We start from the raw sequence: 17,766 nt of genomic DNA, 5'->3' as shown, positions 1-17,766 counted from the left end.
TGCAGAAAAATTGTTTGTAGTGGAGCACCTTACTAATAGCGTCGAGAAAAACCACTGGTGGTCCTCGTGTCATTAAAAGTTTATGAGAACCCACAAACTCTTATCAACATAATTAAGGAACTGGTCGTTATTGACGCTATTCATTGATGCACTTTTGCCTCATTATTAGCAACATTCAATAATGCCGCTGCTACATCGTTGGTGCTTGTTTCTTTAATTGGTATTTTGACTTAAATTATATGAGCGGCATGACCTTAGGTGATGTTTCTTTCTTCTTCTTTTTTTTTTCTGCACAGCAAACTGCGTCACTAAGCAAGGAAGGAAACATTAATCTTTATGGTGGATATTAAAGGTCAGTACCAATTAAAGTGTCAAATTGATAAGCAGAGTGTCTCACCCGAATGGTCTTCCCCTTCTTTGGAATTTATAGGCTGCTGATCACATCTTGGATCATATGGAGGAAAAGAAATCGTGACATCAGTTACAAGGAAGGGAAGATTTACACAGCAATCTTCCGAGACGTTATCGCTATAGAACATGCATATGTTATGAAAATAAAGAGAGAGAGAGAGAGAGAGAGAGAGAGAAGAACAATGTACGTGGTTCGGGTAGGAACTCCTCCTACATCCATGACTCTCCCATAATTAGATCAATGGAGAGTAAATCCACTAAGAATTATTAATAGGGTATAAGGGCAAGATAAGAGGATCGGTTCCCCTTTTCACGGTTTACATCACATAATGGAGATCTATCAGAATCTTTATTGATATGGATGAAACAATCTCCATTGATATGAATGGAACAATCTCATTGAAATGGATTTAGCCCTTAGCTGATCCGTGCACATCTTCTCATCCTTATATGAGCCATGCACCAGCTGCTCCTTGCCTTATCAGTATGATTTCTAGAGACTCTTTCCGAGTCATGATCTCTATCAATATGATCTTGAGCGATTCTTTCCATAACAAAGCTATGATCGAGGTTACTCATTCCAACATCCAGCCGCAAACTCAACGGGGCTGGGAACACTGTGAGTTTAGATTGATGGCAAGTACAGTGTTCTTCAGCAACTGGTTTAGTAAGAGAATCAGCTGGGTGGTGGGACAACGGAACATGCTGAACCAAAAGTATTCCCTTTGTAACATGATCCCGTACAAAGTGGATTTGCTATCACATCAAATAACTGGAGTGGCACTTATGTTATCACACCAAATAACTGTAGCGGGAGAGATCGGAATGCCGAGCTCGCGAAGAAGGGACTGTAGCCATATAAATTCAGGAGCGATGCTGGCGATGACCCTGTATTCAGCTTTTATGGATGAACAAGCAACAGTGGGTTTCTTTTTGGAACTCCAAGAGATCAAATTTGGCCCAAGAAAAATGGCATAAGCTCCAATAGGTTTATGGTCATCAGGGCATCCGGCCTGGTCTCCATCAGTATAGACGTTTAACTATCAACATGAGCTGTGTTTAATGAGAAGCTCATAGTGCATTGTACTCTTGAGCCTGCACACTTTACATCGATTCAGTGATCAACATTTGGTGCTTCCATAAATTGACATGCCTTGTTAACAACATAAGCAAGATCAGGGTAAGAGGGAGATAGATATTGAACTGCACCCACTATCTGTCTATATAGTGTGTAGTCTTGAAATGGAGTTGCCACCTTAGTTAAGACTTTGGATGCGACATGGGAGTGGAGATAGGCTTAACCTCTTCCATTTTCACTCGCCACAAAATATCAAAAGAATACTTCTGTTGAGTTAAAAAAAGGCCTTGTGGCATTGAAATAGCTTGGACTCCAAAGAAATAATGAAGGTGTTCATTATCCTTGACAGCAAACCAATTGTGGAGGTTGTCAATCAAGTGTTGAATAAAGGAAGGATGTCCCTATAATTATGATGTCATCCACATAGATGATCATAGAGATCTTGAGCTACTCACGATTGAAAATGAATATGAGGTGTCAGATTGTTGCCATTTGAAATCCAAGTTTGATATGCATAGAACTCAACTGTTGATACCAAGCTCGTGGAGCCTGTTTGAGTCCATATAAAGCCTTTTGTAGATGGTAGAGTACCCTAGCCGATGCTTGTCCTCATAGCCTAGTGGTTGTGCCATGAAAACTTGTTTTGTCAAGACACCATTCAAAAAAGCAATGTTAACGCCTAACTGTTGAATCATCCAACCATGAGAGATAGCAAGAGAAAACACAATGTGAATGGTGGCAGGCTTTACTCCTAGACTGAATGTGTCAAAGTGGTCAGCCCCCTCAGTTTGATCATAGCCCTTGGCAACTAGTTGCTCCTTAAACCTTTCGATGCTGCCATCAGCCTTGTGCTTCATCTTATAGATCCACTTTCACCCAATGATAGGATGATTTGGAGGAGTTATCACAAGAGTCCAAGTCCAATTGTGGTGAAGGGTCCCAAATCTCTTTATTCATAATGAGCATCTTGCGCAACTCCTTTATAGGTTTTCGTCTCTATATCATTAAGTTTGCCATTAAAGGCAAGAGGAATATGGTATAATGTGGGGTCGATACACCTTTGGCCAATGAGTCCCATCTTGTGATCAAGTGACCATTGAGTATGTTTGGAGAGATGGCATATCGGATTGTTCAAAATAGTCTAAAAGAGTCTCATTAGGTTCACGACATGAGCTTTCAAGACTTAGAGAAGTAGAGTCACAATGGATTTATTTTTCATTGGGAACAATGGTAATGGGATAGACATAGGCATGGAATCATGGATAGGTTCAGCTGGTTTAGTTTGAATGGGTAGTAGTGGAAATTGGGTTTCATTAACTACATTTTGACCAGTGAAGCATTTCTTATACTGGGTTTCAAAGCAGACATATCCTTTAGAAACATTAGAATACCCAAAGAATACATGTTAGTTGAATTTGAGATCTAACTTGTGTTTTCTTGTAGGTTGAAGACATGGGCATACATTACAACAAAAAATGCAAAGAGTTCTATAGTCAGGTGGCTGCCTAAACAACATTTCATACGGAGATTTGGATGTGAAGGCTAAGGTCGTACATTGATGTGATTGATCAAGTAGGCTGATGACCAAAACTGTGAAGAGAGCTCAACATGCTTCAAAAGAGCAAGCCATTTTTCCGTGAAATGTGCCTTTGGATCCCATTTTCCTTGAAGAGATGTTCGAGTGCAGCAGATTCTCCTCTTTCATCGGATTGAAAAATTTTAATTTTTTGTCCAAAAATATTCTCCGCTTTTGCTTTGGAAAATTTTAAGGCATACTGAAGATTTGATTTATTTGCATGCAGGTACAACCATATAAACTTTGAGCAATGATCAACAAACATTACAAAATATCAATATCTATCCACTCTCATTATGGGTGTATGACCCCATATGTTTGAACATATCATCTCAAGAGGCTCTTTGGCTCCATAATCAAAACTTAAAAAGGGAAATGAATGAGATTTACTACATGAGCAAGCATTGCAAAGTCTTAGTCTTTCTTTATTAGAAGAGTAAGCTAACAGTAACTCAAACTTATTAATCATGCTTTAACAACTTGAAAGCTAGGACGCCTGAGTCTCTTGTGTCATCATTCTAAGGAAACACACTCTCCATAAAGCACCATCTTGTTGTCCTTCTTACTGGTTTTGGTAGCTTGATCACATAGAAACCTCCCTAACTCATCCCTTTAAGAATCTCTCTTCCAAGACTTACTAGTGTCCTTGACAGAAACTCCAGAGCCATTACTCACCTTGATAGAATTTGAACTTGCATAGGTCTCATGTAAGGATAACTTTTCTAAACTATTTATTATGTGGTGACTTGCCCCGGAGTCCGGGAACCAATTGTTTTCATCCACAACATGAGGTGCAAACGATTGATAAGCAACAATCTTATTAGTTCTTTAATTTTCAAAATTATTTTTGCAAGTGATATTGAAGCAAGTTTTGGCCAAATGTCTAGGCTTGTCGCGATATTGACATACTACTATTGGTTTGTTGTAGTCTCAACAACCAAAGCCACATCTTCCTCTTCCTCATCCACAATTTAAGTTGTCATCACCTAGATTGTATGAACATTGACTGAAATAGGCTTCTTTGGTTTATTCTATGGAGCGACCCTGTTCCACTTAATATATTCTCTTGATACTTGATTTGAGTTTCTTAAATACGAAGAAGACCACACATTTCAGCCAAAGATATATGATTCACATAAGCTGTGACTGAAGTTTTAAAAGGTGCACATTCTTGTGGGAGCCCTATTAGGAGATGTACAATTAAGTCATCAATATCAACTGGTTTACTAACTGTTTGCATCCCAAAATTATTTTCCGTTTTTTAAATGCTTCAAAAAAATAACATTTTGTTTTGAAAAGAGATAGAAAGGGACTGTACGAGGATCAGTCTCAAAGACTTTTGAATGAAAAAATTTTGAAGTATCATTTGAGAGATTTAGCCATTTTGAAAGACTTTTAATTCAAGAAATCTTTGCAAATATCATTTAGAAATCTTTGAAAACTAATGTGGGTATTTTTTGAATATTTATTTTGCAATCAATTTAGTTTCCTTAAGATCTTAAGTAGGCATAAGGTTTTGCTCTAATTTAGTTACTACCTAGTTAGACTTTGATTTCAACTTGTTTAAGTTTTCTTGAAAAAGTGTTGTGATCATATGTGAACTTAATGGGAATGCATGAATGCATTGATTTCATATGATTGAAAGAAATCATTCATTCCTACCATAACATTCATCTAAGAGCATTCTTATCATCACATACATCTAAGTTCCTTACACTTGCTTATATATCTTCTATCATTTTATCATAAAATATTCTTGTAAAAAAAGAAAAGTTTTTGAAATTAGAATGTGGTTGTAGACCATCAAACATGATTTTAACATTAGGTCATTAGTTGAGTTTTGATCTTAAAAAAAACATATTTGAATGAACAAAAGAAAGAAAAAAAGAGAAAGAGAAGTGATTTTAGAGAAAATGATATACTTATGTGTAGCCATATATACATGCACTTACATATGTTATTGTTTGTATATATAAAAATACACGTATGTGAAAACTTATAAGAGAATGTTTAGACTACCATAAATAAGGTTTTTAAGTTTCTTTTGTTGATTAGCGATTGATTTTTTTGGATGCTTGTGTTGTTCTTCTTACCGTGAGCAATTGAGGTTTAGTTTCACCGTTTCAAATTACTTGATTTCATGTTTTTTAATCTTTTTGGTATAAATGGCCTTAATTGTTCTGATGTACTAGGCTTCTGACTAGCACCGAAATCGGCGAAATTTGACCAAAGGTTGGTAACTGCTCTGCCCCAGCCAGACTCCCCTGATTTTCAAGGGCCGACTTAGAAAGGGGCAGCAGTTTCATCCTTCTAATCGTTCATTTTCGTTGCTCTATTAATAAGGTGCATCTAGCTTTTATCTTTAGTTAGTTCATAGACTAGAAAGTGAATCAACGAATCTCAAAGATTGGGTGAACCGGAGGTTATTCCATAGATCAAGCCAAGATTTTTTCCCTTTGCCTACAGCTGCATCGATACCAACGATAAGATGTCCACAAACTTCAACTTGACTCCACCTTTTTGATACAGGAGAATAGCCTCCAGGGGGTCGAACTAGAGACATACTACACAATACATTCCAGTCTTCCTATTTGGGTATATAAAAGGATGTTGAGGGAATACCTAGAATTGAAATCATTGGTTCGTGTCCAAATCCCAGCATCTTGATGCAGGCTTCATCGAAGAGCCGACATTTATTGCGGAGCCACATGGTGTCTAGTGTGGGCAGTTGCCCACACTAGCCTCACAAAATTAGTTTAATATATATGATAATGTTTTGATATATTTGATTATTATATATATAACAAATTAAAGATATGGAATGAATGTCCCCACCAGAAAAAATTTCTGGCTCCACTAATTACCAACAAAAACCCTTGTTGAATGTGGAGGGGCCCGGGGATCCTAGCCTTCCAGCACCACCCCTCCCCTGGAACCGTCATGCCTAATGCCTAAGTGGTCATCGTTAGTGTTTTTTCTTCTTTAATTTTTGCTGGTTTTTTAATGGAAATTAGTTTTAAAAGAGTTTTTTTGTCTTGTTCTTTATTATTTTACTATTTTTTAATGAGAAAGCGATTGTTTGAAAAGTAGATGCAAAAGTTCAAGAATGCTAGTTCCAAACGTTGGATGGTAGTTTGATATTGGCAGTTAAGTGCATAATTATTTGTAACATTTTTTACGTTGGATGGTAGTTTTATATTGGCAGTTAGGTGCATAATTATTTGTAACATTTTTGAGAAAATTAGATCCAACATTAAACACAGCTGATTTGGGTGTTAACATTTCATCTGAGAGTGTGGAATACCCCAATTGGATCCAGTCCTTAACAGATGGTCCAAGTTGTTGAGGCATTTCAACGTATAGCTAAAGTCAAGTGGTTGAAACGTTCTACTGTTGATGTGGAATACCCAATGACATGCTCCATTGGACGCCATGGTCGATACAAATAACTCTCTTCCAAATCCTATTATTCACTATCTCAAAATATACAATCTTATGATATCAGCGTCTAACTGCTTTGAATAAGAGAGAGAGAGATTAAGAATCGCCAACAAGACCGTGTATATAGAACAGTTGCTTTATATATTTATCAAAACAAGGGAAGCCAGTAACATCACTGATGCAAAAAAATTGAAGGTAACATTCCCATGAAAGCAAGAAAAAGTGAAAAAAGAAACAGAAACTTCATCCCCGTACTGCACTTTTATTCAACACATCTCCAATGATCCTCGGCCTTCAGTCGATCATGTAACTCCTTAAATCAAGTATAACATGAGCCACGACAACCTAAACCTGCCCTTTACGTCGCACTTCTTCCCCACGGGATCGGCGCTCGGCCACCACCTCCATGGCGGCGGCAGCATTAGTCTCCACACCATCCCTTCCATATCTTCCTTGGACATGCTGGCGCATTGGCTCCATTGAGAGATCCCGGCTCGCCTGAGTACGCCGGCGGCGTCCGCTGCCGGAATTACAGGCTTCCAGTTGCCTACACCCTCGAGCCAAACGCAGATAACAAAGGCAAGCACGGCCAGCGCCAACGTCGGCCAAGTGAGACCTAGTGGCAAAGAACACGGTGCGATGTACTGGGAATTCTCCGGCGAAACGAGCTGCCATTTTGGTAGGGGAGATGAGCTCGCCATGTTTCCACCCACTGGGCCTAGGCGAACAACGAGAACGCCGGGGTGCCTTAGAATTATATCCCAGAAATTTGAGACCATGAATAAAACAACTTCCGGTTGAAGTTGGCAGGTAGCTGGGAAGAACTGAAGAAGCCAAAAGGTTTGGATCCGAATCGGGTTCAAACATGCATGTGTCCTTTTCATCAGATTTTAATTCGATTCAAATTGGACTCGTGACTTCACTACTAATTACGTGGAGTTTTGGATCCGATATGGATTTATTAATACCCGAACCGTGATTTGGCAATAGGCTTTCGTTGGTGGGACGGTGCAGGTTTGGTGAGGAGGAAGAAGGCTGACCTCACGGGACGCTCGTGGGATGGAAGCGGCTTCACCAAATGAAACAGTGCACCCGTGCGTGCTTCTTTATTTTTAATTCGTCTTCAATCTTCGGGCAGATGCCTGCGGGAAATGTTGTAGATCCGACTCCTAAGTGAAGGAATATTCCACTCACATAAATGGCATGCCGATTCAGGAAATTTAAGAATTAATTCTTTTCTATATCTTTATACAATTTCAATATATATATATATATATATATATATATATATAGTGAGTGGTAGGAAAACTAGATCTCTTAAATTCATGTAAAAAAGGTGTTTACAACAAAATATGAACCTTCTAATATGTTCATAGGTACAAATTTGATACAAATCTTGCTTTTTTTGTAAAAAAAGAATGATCTTTGTACCACCAAAATTTTGATGTTTAAGAGCCATTCATTTTTTTATTCTTAAAACAATGAAATTTAAGTAAGCAAACAACTAACTTAATATATGTTTCTCATCAAATCACTCTTAAAATCATATCTATAAGGTTAGATTTCAAAAAAAAATAAAAATTAATAATTAATTTCAATAGGTTTGGTTTTTGTCTCTTACTCAAGCGGTCTGGTTTTTACTAACTTACACATACACACACACAATATATAATATAATATATAACTTATAAACATGTATATATATAGTAACTTTCCCTATAAAGAGTCACTCACTCTGCTCATGACTTATAAGCGCTATGTGATCTATCGTGATGGAAGATTAAGATAACCATATTTTTTCTCTTTTGCAAACCAACTGATCTGGTTTTGTTGTATTTCTTACAATGCTGAATTTACGTACAAAATAGGTCGGCTTCTTATGTACAAAACATATTACACGTTCAATCGACTGTAGGAAACATAAATGCTTCATTTATGTCCACAAGCAAAGTTGTGTACGCGTGCCTTGTGTGTAAACGGAAGGGGAAGTTTCATAAGGTCATTCATTCAATGATATGTTTGAGTGTTTGGTGATGAACTCCACTTCGTTGAATGGAAAGTGGCAACAACATATCTGTAAATACATAGTGTCGGTGACAAATTCTGTTAATCCTCTCAAGGTAAATGAATGTACTGCTTATACAGAAACTAACTTGGTATAAGTAAATAAGAATCCATTATAATTAACAAACAGTATCTTTCTGTGTCCTCTTGGTAATTCGCTGGTTACACTTAGTTGTAATCTTTAACGTGAAAAAACTCAAGAATTTGAGGCTTATGTAGTAATTAATGTCTTTCCTTCCATGAAAGCATAACCTATATGGTTTATTACTTTTCTAGGAAATAAGGAACACCCGAGTGTCGGGTTTAGATACCTGAATCCAAATCCATTTAAACGTGTCGAGCAATGAATATAGGAAGTGGACCTTGTAAAGTCAAAGCACACATAAGATAGTCTTTATCTAATGTTGTATGAAATATACAAAGATGGAAGGAATAAGCAATTGATTAATATTTATTTTCTTTGAAGATAGTTAAACCATGCACGCTCTAGATCTAGATAAAAAATGTATGGTTTGATGCTAAACAGTCCTGTTTACACACGTTTGCAAGTTTCACTTGCATTTCAATGTTTTGAATTGATGTTCATGATGGTTAAACGTTTTCATCTACATGATGGAATGGCAAACCTATATATATATATATATATAAGATATGTGTGTTTCAAGTATGTTTGAGTTTAAAAAATAGAAATTAGTGACACTAACTTTCATGTCGGTTAAGGTTCAATTTTCCAATTTCTCACCACTCTCCACATTGACGAAGTTTTTTCTTTGTGTGATCAGTAAAGATGTCATCCCATTTTCAGAAAGAGATGGAAGCACTCTCCCTACTCTCTTGTCGGCCTTGCTCCTTTTCTTTTGATATTTCACTTTTCAATTTCACAGTGCATTCACTCACACAAGTCTCTCTCTCTCTCTCTCTCTCTTTGGCATCATATATGCATGCGCTATGCGGAACAAACTTAAAACAGCATGCAGCCATGTCAAGCCATGCATGTTGAAGCATGTAACTTTCGCAGGATTAATGCTCACAATTGAGCAAATACGCATGCTATGGTTAGCAGAATCATGTATGTTCCATATATTTGTTCTCCTAATTGGTTATATTGCACATGGGCTAGTGCAGGCCGCTTGCACAACCTAGTGAGGTGAGCTATATCTTAATTAGATAAATGAGATAAGGTCTTCAATCATATTTATTATAGTCGTTGTTCTTAGAAGTAAAAAATTATTTTCAAGATAAGTAGGAAAATTTTCATGAATTGTGATGTGGGTTGAACACCGAACATTACTTGTGAATGTGAGTTACAGGCCTTTTAAGGGATTTTGTGATGCAGCGGTACCTCTAGGCTTCGAAGCTTCACATGTGTGTGTGTATATATATATGTGTGTGTGTGTTTGTGAAGAGCAGAATAAAAAATAATTGTGAAAAACTCTCTATTTAAAGCTACTGCCTTTTGTTAGATGTAAAATGGTTTTCTTTTAATTCGAATGTTTTTCATTACGGGGTGATATGTGAATTATTTTCTGAATTTGGACGATTATTCGTATATTTACATGTTAGGTGGTTCATCATAGATATATACAACAAAAGCTGAGCATGGTTCTGAACTAAATATTTTTTTCTTTTCTTTTCTTAGTTCCGATCGAGACTCTGTCCTTCTTTCTCTGTCTTACAAACACGGCAAATTAAGGTCAAATATCGCAGGAATGTCAATGGCTATTTTTTGAGAAAAAATTGAACACACTAGGCGCAGCAAAATCTTCGGGTCTTCGATTGCCCATAAAACGTGGTGAGTGGCTCAACATTTAGCTATCGGAAACTCTGTAGCAAAACCTATAAATACTCAATCTCCCACAGATCAAACTTAATATTGTGGATGGGCTAACTATCCTACACTGTCCTCTTTTCAATCTTTTTCTTCTTCCTCTTCTTCTTCTTCCTATCCTTCTTTCTTCACGATGGATCTTCGCATTGTCTTCTGGCTTTCCAGCTTTGCTCTTTCTACATTCTCAGCCGTTTCGCTGGCAGGTTCCAGCTCCGGGACTTACAGCGTCGATGATTATAGTGCCAAAGGTGATGGCAAAAGTGATGACACAAAGGTTTTCTTCGACTTTAACCATCTGTTCTCTCTCGAAGATTAGTTTTTTCTTTCTCCAAGAACCGAAAAATTGTTAATAACAGCCACATTCAATTCAGGTGTAGCCAATAATATATGTGGATACTTTTTATTTTTTATATTTTACTAATTCCGGTGAGGTGATCTTCTTTTGCATGGACGCTCTAGGCATTTAACGATGCCTGGGCTGCAGCCTGCGCGGATTCCGGCAGTCCGACTCTGATGATTCCCGGAAACAAATACGTGGTGGGGCCGCTCTTGTTTAAGGGCCCATGCCAAAATACTGGTCCGTTGACGGTGAAGGTGCAGGGCACCGTTTTGGCATCGACCAACCTCAACCTTTTCACGGGACAGGAGTGGGTTCTCTTCTACAAGGTCAATCAGCTCAGGTTGACAGGAACCGGAACCTTTGATGGGCAGGGGACTACGGCTTGGCCACAGAACCAGTGCCCTTTCAAGAAGCAATGCAAAGTCTTGCCTGTTGTAAGTTCGTTCTTCATTATACCAAACTTTCTTTTCTCTTTTTTAATTTTTCACATACAACATACATGCTTAATGCACAGTCGCATCGCAAAAAGAACTAACAAAGTTTTTGCTTCATAAAAATATGCCTGCAGTCACTCAAGTTTGCCTTCTTAAAAGACACAGTAGTTTCGGGGATTACCTCATTGAACCCCAAGATGTTCCACATTGCTCTGCTGAACAACGAAGGGATCAAGTTCCAAAACGTCCATATTAAAGCACCAGGCGACAGTCCAAACACTGATGGAATCCATATTGAGACTTCTACTGGCGTCCAGATATTGCAGTCTGACATCGGTACTGGGGATGACTGCATTTCTATTGGCCATGGAAACACCGATGTTTACGTTGAAGGCGTTAACTGCGGACCAGGACACGGAATCAGGTACTTACTTCCATTTACCACACCTCCTCCTCCTCCTGATTTCGCCCATTCCTATTCTTTGTTTTTCTTTCCTCTCCAATCCTTGATCACATGATCCATGTACTAACGTCGTCGTGTCATATATGTGGACTGCCAAAACTCCAGCGTCGGCAGCTTGGGCAGGTATTCCTATGAAAAAGATGTTACTGGCGTGATAGTAAAGGGATGCACCATTAGCGGCACCATGAACGGGGTGAGAATCAAGTCATGGCAAGCATCTCCTAGCTCCATCTCTGCAACCAACATGACCTTCGACAACATTATCCTCAAGGATGTTGGCAACCCAATCATCATCGATCAAAACTACTGCCCCTTTAAATCTGCTTGCGCTCAACAGGTAATTGAGCCAGCTAGCTCTCTATGTTATCTTCAATTCCTTCTTCTCATTCTGTGTTCGTGTTTCTTATTTAGAATATTAATGGCTTAGTTATGATGATGTGCAACTTTATGTAATTCGAGCAAAACAATTAACAATTGTATATTGTTTTTGTTGCAGGCACCATCGCGAGTTAAGATCAGTGGTATCACGTTCAGCAACATCAGAGGGACTTCGACGACACCTGTAGGAGTAACTATGCAGTGCAGCAAAGCCTATCCTTGCCAAAACATTAAGGTTCAAGAGATAAATCTGAGTTACAATGGACCTGGAGGGCCCATAACCTCTTCATGTGCTAACGTCAAGGCCAGCTACAGCGGAAAACAGGTTCCTGATCCTTGCAACTGAAGACCTCTATCGGCAACTAACTAGCTTAATTAACTACGAATTAGCTCTCTCCTGGCTTCCTCATGCAATCAAAGTGCATGAGTGCATTTACTAGGAGATAAGAAGCTCATGGTCCGAAACCTATTCAGTTTGCAATGTTTTTTTCTTTTCTTTTTTTCATTTTAAGAGCCACCTCACCAACTATTGGGTGGCCATGTATTTGTAATTGATCATCAATTTTGTAATGATGAAAATAAGATTACTAACAACCAGACATGTGTTAAGCACAAGAACTTGCCACAAAATAAGAACAGTGATAATATGGTAAGCTAACGAATGCCAGCAAGCTTTAAACGAGAGCATTGTTTCACTTCTGAAAGAGCGCGAGGGAACGGTGATGGAAAGGAGAAAAATAAAATTAAAAATAAAAAAGAGAATGAAAAGAAGTAGGGATTGGGCATGTGGGAAAGAAATTAGGAAAATAATTAAAAAGAAAAAAAAAAAAGCAAACACTTATGTGTCCCCAGGGGCAGAGCCAGGATTTTGACCTTGGGTGGTTGAGACGCTGAACATAATTTTTGAAATTATTTATAGTGGCAATACTTATTTTTCAAAATTTTTATAGGAACCAAACTCATATTTAAAAAAAAAATAATGGGTAGATTATAATTTTGCAAAGAACACCAACTGCCAAAGCACTCTCAACCATGAGGCATGTTCCTGTGTAATGATTTATAACAAATCATTACTTGTAACTTTTATATATATATTAAGCAGTTCTTTGTAAACCCATCAAAAGATGAACAGTTTTCTTTCCCCTCTAATAAACCGTTGGTACAGTGAGTTCTACGGGCTATTTTGTTAGTGCCCCATTTTTTATTTTTTTGTCCCTAATCAAATTTGGCAAATTAATGCGATCTGATAATAAGAGCAATACCATATTCATATTGTTTCATAAATCTGCTCTCAAAGATTAATACCATATTCATATTGTTTCATAAATCTGCTCTCAAAGATTGGGCTAAATTTATTAAATACTACCATTTTATGGATTTGCTTTGCTACAACTTATTCATAGAACACTAGATTACTATTTTTTTCCTTTTTTTTTCTTTTTTTGCCAGACACCCCATGAGATTCTTTCAGAGCCATGGGCATTTTGATTACTAGAATCCACTAAGTGTATTATGCCTTTTGATTATACAAAACTCTGTGGTTAAAAGGTCATCAAATTTTTGAGTCCCAAAATGCCTTTTTTTTTCCTTTTTTGCTAAAAACACAACAAAGATACATTTTTGTACGCTTTCCATCATACTGCTGAAAACATTTAACCATCAAATTGTTGGCATACCTTTATATTGAGAAATTCTCGAAATTTAAAAGGGAAGGATGAGGATATCATTATGAATGTATAACGAGTCAAGCCAGCTCTGGCTCGACTCGAACTTGCTCGTATAAGTAGCAAATTCGTTTATCTAGTGGGCTCACTTTTACGCTTGAAGTTACTTGTTTGTAAACAAGTTAACTATATTATGAATAATAGTTCTACCCAAAGAATTGGGTATCCTAAGCTCAAGCCCAAATCGAATTATACATGGTTACCTTTGTCATCCCAACTCCAACCATGCCCGACTGGGGTTGCCATAAATTTGAACAAATGCACCTAATATAGTAAAACTGCAACTAGCTTTTGATGTTTTGAAAATCATGCACTGAGTAGTTAGGTCTTTCATTTCGAGGTGCAGTTAGGTCACCAAAAGGCTTGCTCGTCGAAAGACGGATAGGATGCGTAGTGTTAGGGCTCCTCTGATGGCCGGTCGGTTGGCCAGTGATCTGGGCTTGATTGGAAATGTAAGGAGTCCTTCTCGCTCCACTGGCTGGTGAAAAGATGGACTGCAATGTGCAGGAAGAAGGAGGAAATGAAGGCGTTCAACCCGCTGAGCATAACAAAGAGGCTTCTGCAACTAAGGGTCCCTCGTGGGTGTCCATCGTTGAAGGGGAAAAGCTTGATGATGAAGATGATCTGAAAGAGGTAGAAATTCAAGAGGTGGACGGCAATAAGGTGTTGTTCATTCCCAAGTCAACGCATGAGAAGCTAAAGGCTTGTTTCCGGTTTACAGCGTGGTCAGGCTTGCAATAGGTTAGACTATGGATTTGTATTTTCTTCCTTTCATTCTTTTTGGGCTGGGCTATGCCCGATCAAGTTTTAGTCAGTAGGTCAGAGCTTGTTCATGTAAAGGCCTCAAATGAGGCTGATTTGCATATGATTCTTGCTCCTGGCCACTGGAAAGTTGGACGGGTGGGCACGGGTCCTAGTAGCTAGTCGGTGGTGACCTGGTATGTCTTTGAAACTTGAATTGTCGAGTAGGTCCGCATTTGGGTGCGACTTCCTTATCTTCTGTTACAATTATAGAAAAACCATATATTCCAGAAGTTGATGCTTTCACAAGAGAGGTCACTAGTTTGGGTTTTGCGCATGTGATCTTTGAGGTTCCGTTGTGCTTTCATCCAGTAAATGAAGTCAGAGTCTCATTTGAAGAAGGGGGTGCCCTCGTGTAAAGTTTTGAGTATGAGTTGAACGTGAGATATTGCCTTAAATGTGGGGCGACGAACCATTTCACATTTGCTTGTGAGGAATTGAAGTAATCTCCCACTATACATACTGATGGACTAGATGATGGGAATGCATAGATGACAGTTAAAAGCCCCAAACACCGGTCCTTTTTTCTGAACAAAACGGCTTGCCCAGCTGATCAGGCAAACAGATTTTCAGCCCTACATAGTTTGCTCAAGAAGGAGAAGGGTGTTACCTGAGGAGGGAGGGACTAGTTCTAAGCTTATCCCTGAGCACACGAGAAGGAAACCTGCGCAGGCCAAGGAGACTCGCCCAGAGGTGGTGGATCATGATAGGTTACACAATAGTGGTTGCTCCTACCGTAACTAAGGTGGCGGCTAGCGCAAGCATCCTTCAAGCCCAGTTAAGTGCTTATTGTATGGCTATAGATGAATCTCATTATCACTCAATTGGTGTAATGGTGTCCCTCTGGAAAAGTTCAATGGAGAAGAAACGCCAGTTGAACGCAAATCTACGAGCTCATTTAAGAAGAGGCCCAACAGTCATCCTCTGCCAAAGAAGCTCCTCTGGGATCTTTATGTCTCTTGCTCAGACACAGGCCTACTTTTTTCTCAAACCATTAACCACTCTAGCTTCGGTGCAGCCTAAATCCAAGGCATCCTCAGCTACTAAAGATTCAGGTGATCAGGAAATGAGTTTACCTTTACTTAACAAAGAGAAGAACTTCCAAATAGATGAAAAGGATAATAACCCTAGCAGTGAAGAACTGGTAGGGTGCAATAGTGAATGCAGCGTTCTTGTTGGGATGCAATGAGGTCCTTTTCTTGGAAAGCTCATGGGCAGGCCGGCGTGTCTGGCTAGCGCGATCTATAGTTTATTTTTCAGCATGCTAACCCAGAGATTGTAGTCTTCATTGATACAAAATTGAAAGGTTGCTTTAGAAAAACTCAGGTTGAAGTTTCCCAGATATCACTCTATTTCTAATATTCATCTCAATGGAAAATGGGCAAGGATTTGGCTATTGTGGGATGTTGACAAGATGCACATCTAAAATGCAAGTTCATTGGATATCTATCGTGGATAAGCACCTAAGTTCCTACAAAATCTTCTCGATTTTAGAGGTGTACATCCATCCGGACTTCCGAATTCGGAGATGAGCTTAATGAGAAGCTTTCTAGCCTTTGCTAGCTGAATGTATGCTTGAGTGGTTTCAATTCTGTGAGGGATATGTCGCAGTAATCAGGTAAACTCTCGGCTCTTTGGTCGTGCATTCTATTCAATAATTTTGTTACCACCAATCAGTTTGTTGAAATACTTGACCCCAGCTATAAGTTTTCTTAGTCGAACAATAGAGAGGGGTTCACTAATGTGCAGAGTCTGATTGACCACTACTTTGTCTTTCATGACTGGTGGGATTGCCGTGATTGGTTTTTTAGTCTTTTCCTCGTACCTCATCTGACCATAGCCCTGTGGTTATGGCGACTGAGAGGAACCACATCTACATGTGGCAAATCAGTCTCCTTCTGATACTTCACTTATTGGAAACCATTTCTCCAGTTTAGAAGTCTTATTGTAGATTATTGGTTTGAACAAGTTGCTAGTTGCCCCACGGTTAGACTCGTATCTAAACTCTAATTAGTCAGAGATAAGTTTTGGGTTTGGTCTAAGAAAGGCCCTAATGATCTGGGAGGATTGTCGAGAGACTTAGAGTGCAGGTGGGCAAGGCCCAGAAGCTGACGGAAGGGGGTGATCTATCTATTAGCACTCGTGAGATGAATCTTTGTCTCACTCTCCTAAAGCTTATCAAGACAAAAGGCTCGTGTAAGGTGGATGAGAGAGGGGGACTCTAATTCTAAATCTTTTTGTGCTATTGCTAAAGGCAGAAAAAAGAGAAATCGTAACCACACGATCATGGATGGCGAGAGGGTTGTTTTGGAGATGGATGAACTTTTTGCTACATGCACTAGATATTTCAAAGACATGTTGACTTACAATGTGAGTTCTGAGCTCCTTCCTTTTAATGTTTATCTAGGTCCGATGGTGACTGCTGAAGAAAATGAGTCTTTGGTTAGCCCTATTTGCAATTAGAAAATACAATGGGCAATGTTCAATGCGAATAGGGATTCGACCACTGGGCTAGATGGTTTCAACAATCGATTTTATCAATCGTTTATCTATCATTGGGCCCGATGTAGTCTCACTATAAAGGAGGCTTTTTTATTCGATCACATCGTAAAAGGGATCAATAGAACACACATTGTTCTTCTTCTCAAACAAGAGGATGCCTGTACTATGGACAAGTTCTGACCTATCTCTCTATGCAATAGTATTCTTAAATTCCACACTCAAATTATGGTCTTACTCATGAGACCTATTCTGAGCCATATTCTTGACCAGAATCGGTCGGCCTTTTTGATGCGCCGTAGCATTCAGGACAACTTTCTGTTGAGTCAGGAGGTGGTTCATTCATTTGCTCATAATATGTCTAAAGTTGCATGTGTTAAAATCAACCTTAGCAAGGCTTATGACAAAGTGAATTGGTGGTTTGTGAAGAATGAGCTTAATTTACTAGGCTTTTGTATTATGACTGTAGTATTTATAGCATGGAAGGTTCCTGGTTCAGCACCACAAGGGGGTTGCAGTAGGGAGACCCCATGTCCCCCTACTTGTTCACTGTTACGATGAAAATTCTTAGCTGAAGTGTGCTGGCTTATTTGCAATAGGGAATGCTCTTTGGTTCCAAGGTTAGTTCTTTAAGATCCATAGGTTCCTCCTTTTATGCTAACCATGTCATTTTTTAGTTGAAGGTAAAAAAAAGTTTTTTTTTTTGCCTTAGAGATTGCCTCTTTCAGT

General features: G+C 38.7%; 1 protein-coding gene across 1 annotated transcript in view; it reads left to right on the top strand.

Moving 5' to 3' along the window:
• The window catches only part of LOC116264746 (exopolygalacturonase-like), a 61,920-nt gene extending 49,313 nt beyond the window's left edge, over window positions 1-12,607 (top strand). Inside the window, exon 6 of the mRNA XM_031645122.2 lies at window positions 12,339-12,607. Coding sequence (XP_031500982.1) covers window positions 12,339-12,359 — 21 coding nt within the window. The 3' untranslated portion in view covers window positions 12,360-12,607. The remainder of the gene's footprint in view (window positions 1-12,338) is intronic.
• Window positions 12,608-17,766: the final 5,159 nt, after the last annotated feature.

This window comes from Nymphaea colorata, chromosome 11, assembly GCF_008831285.2.
Source record: "Nymphaea colorata isolate Beijing-Zhang1983 chromosome 11, ASM883128v2, whole genome shotgun sequence".
Lineage (NCBI taxonomy): Eukaryota > Viridiplantae > Streptophyta > Magnoliopsida > Nymphaeales > Nymphaeaceae > Nymphaea > Nymphaea colorata.
This window is presented reverse-complemented; position numbering and strand designations above follow the sequence as displayed.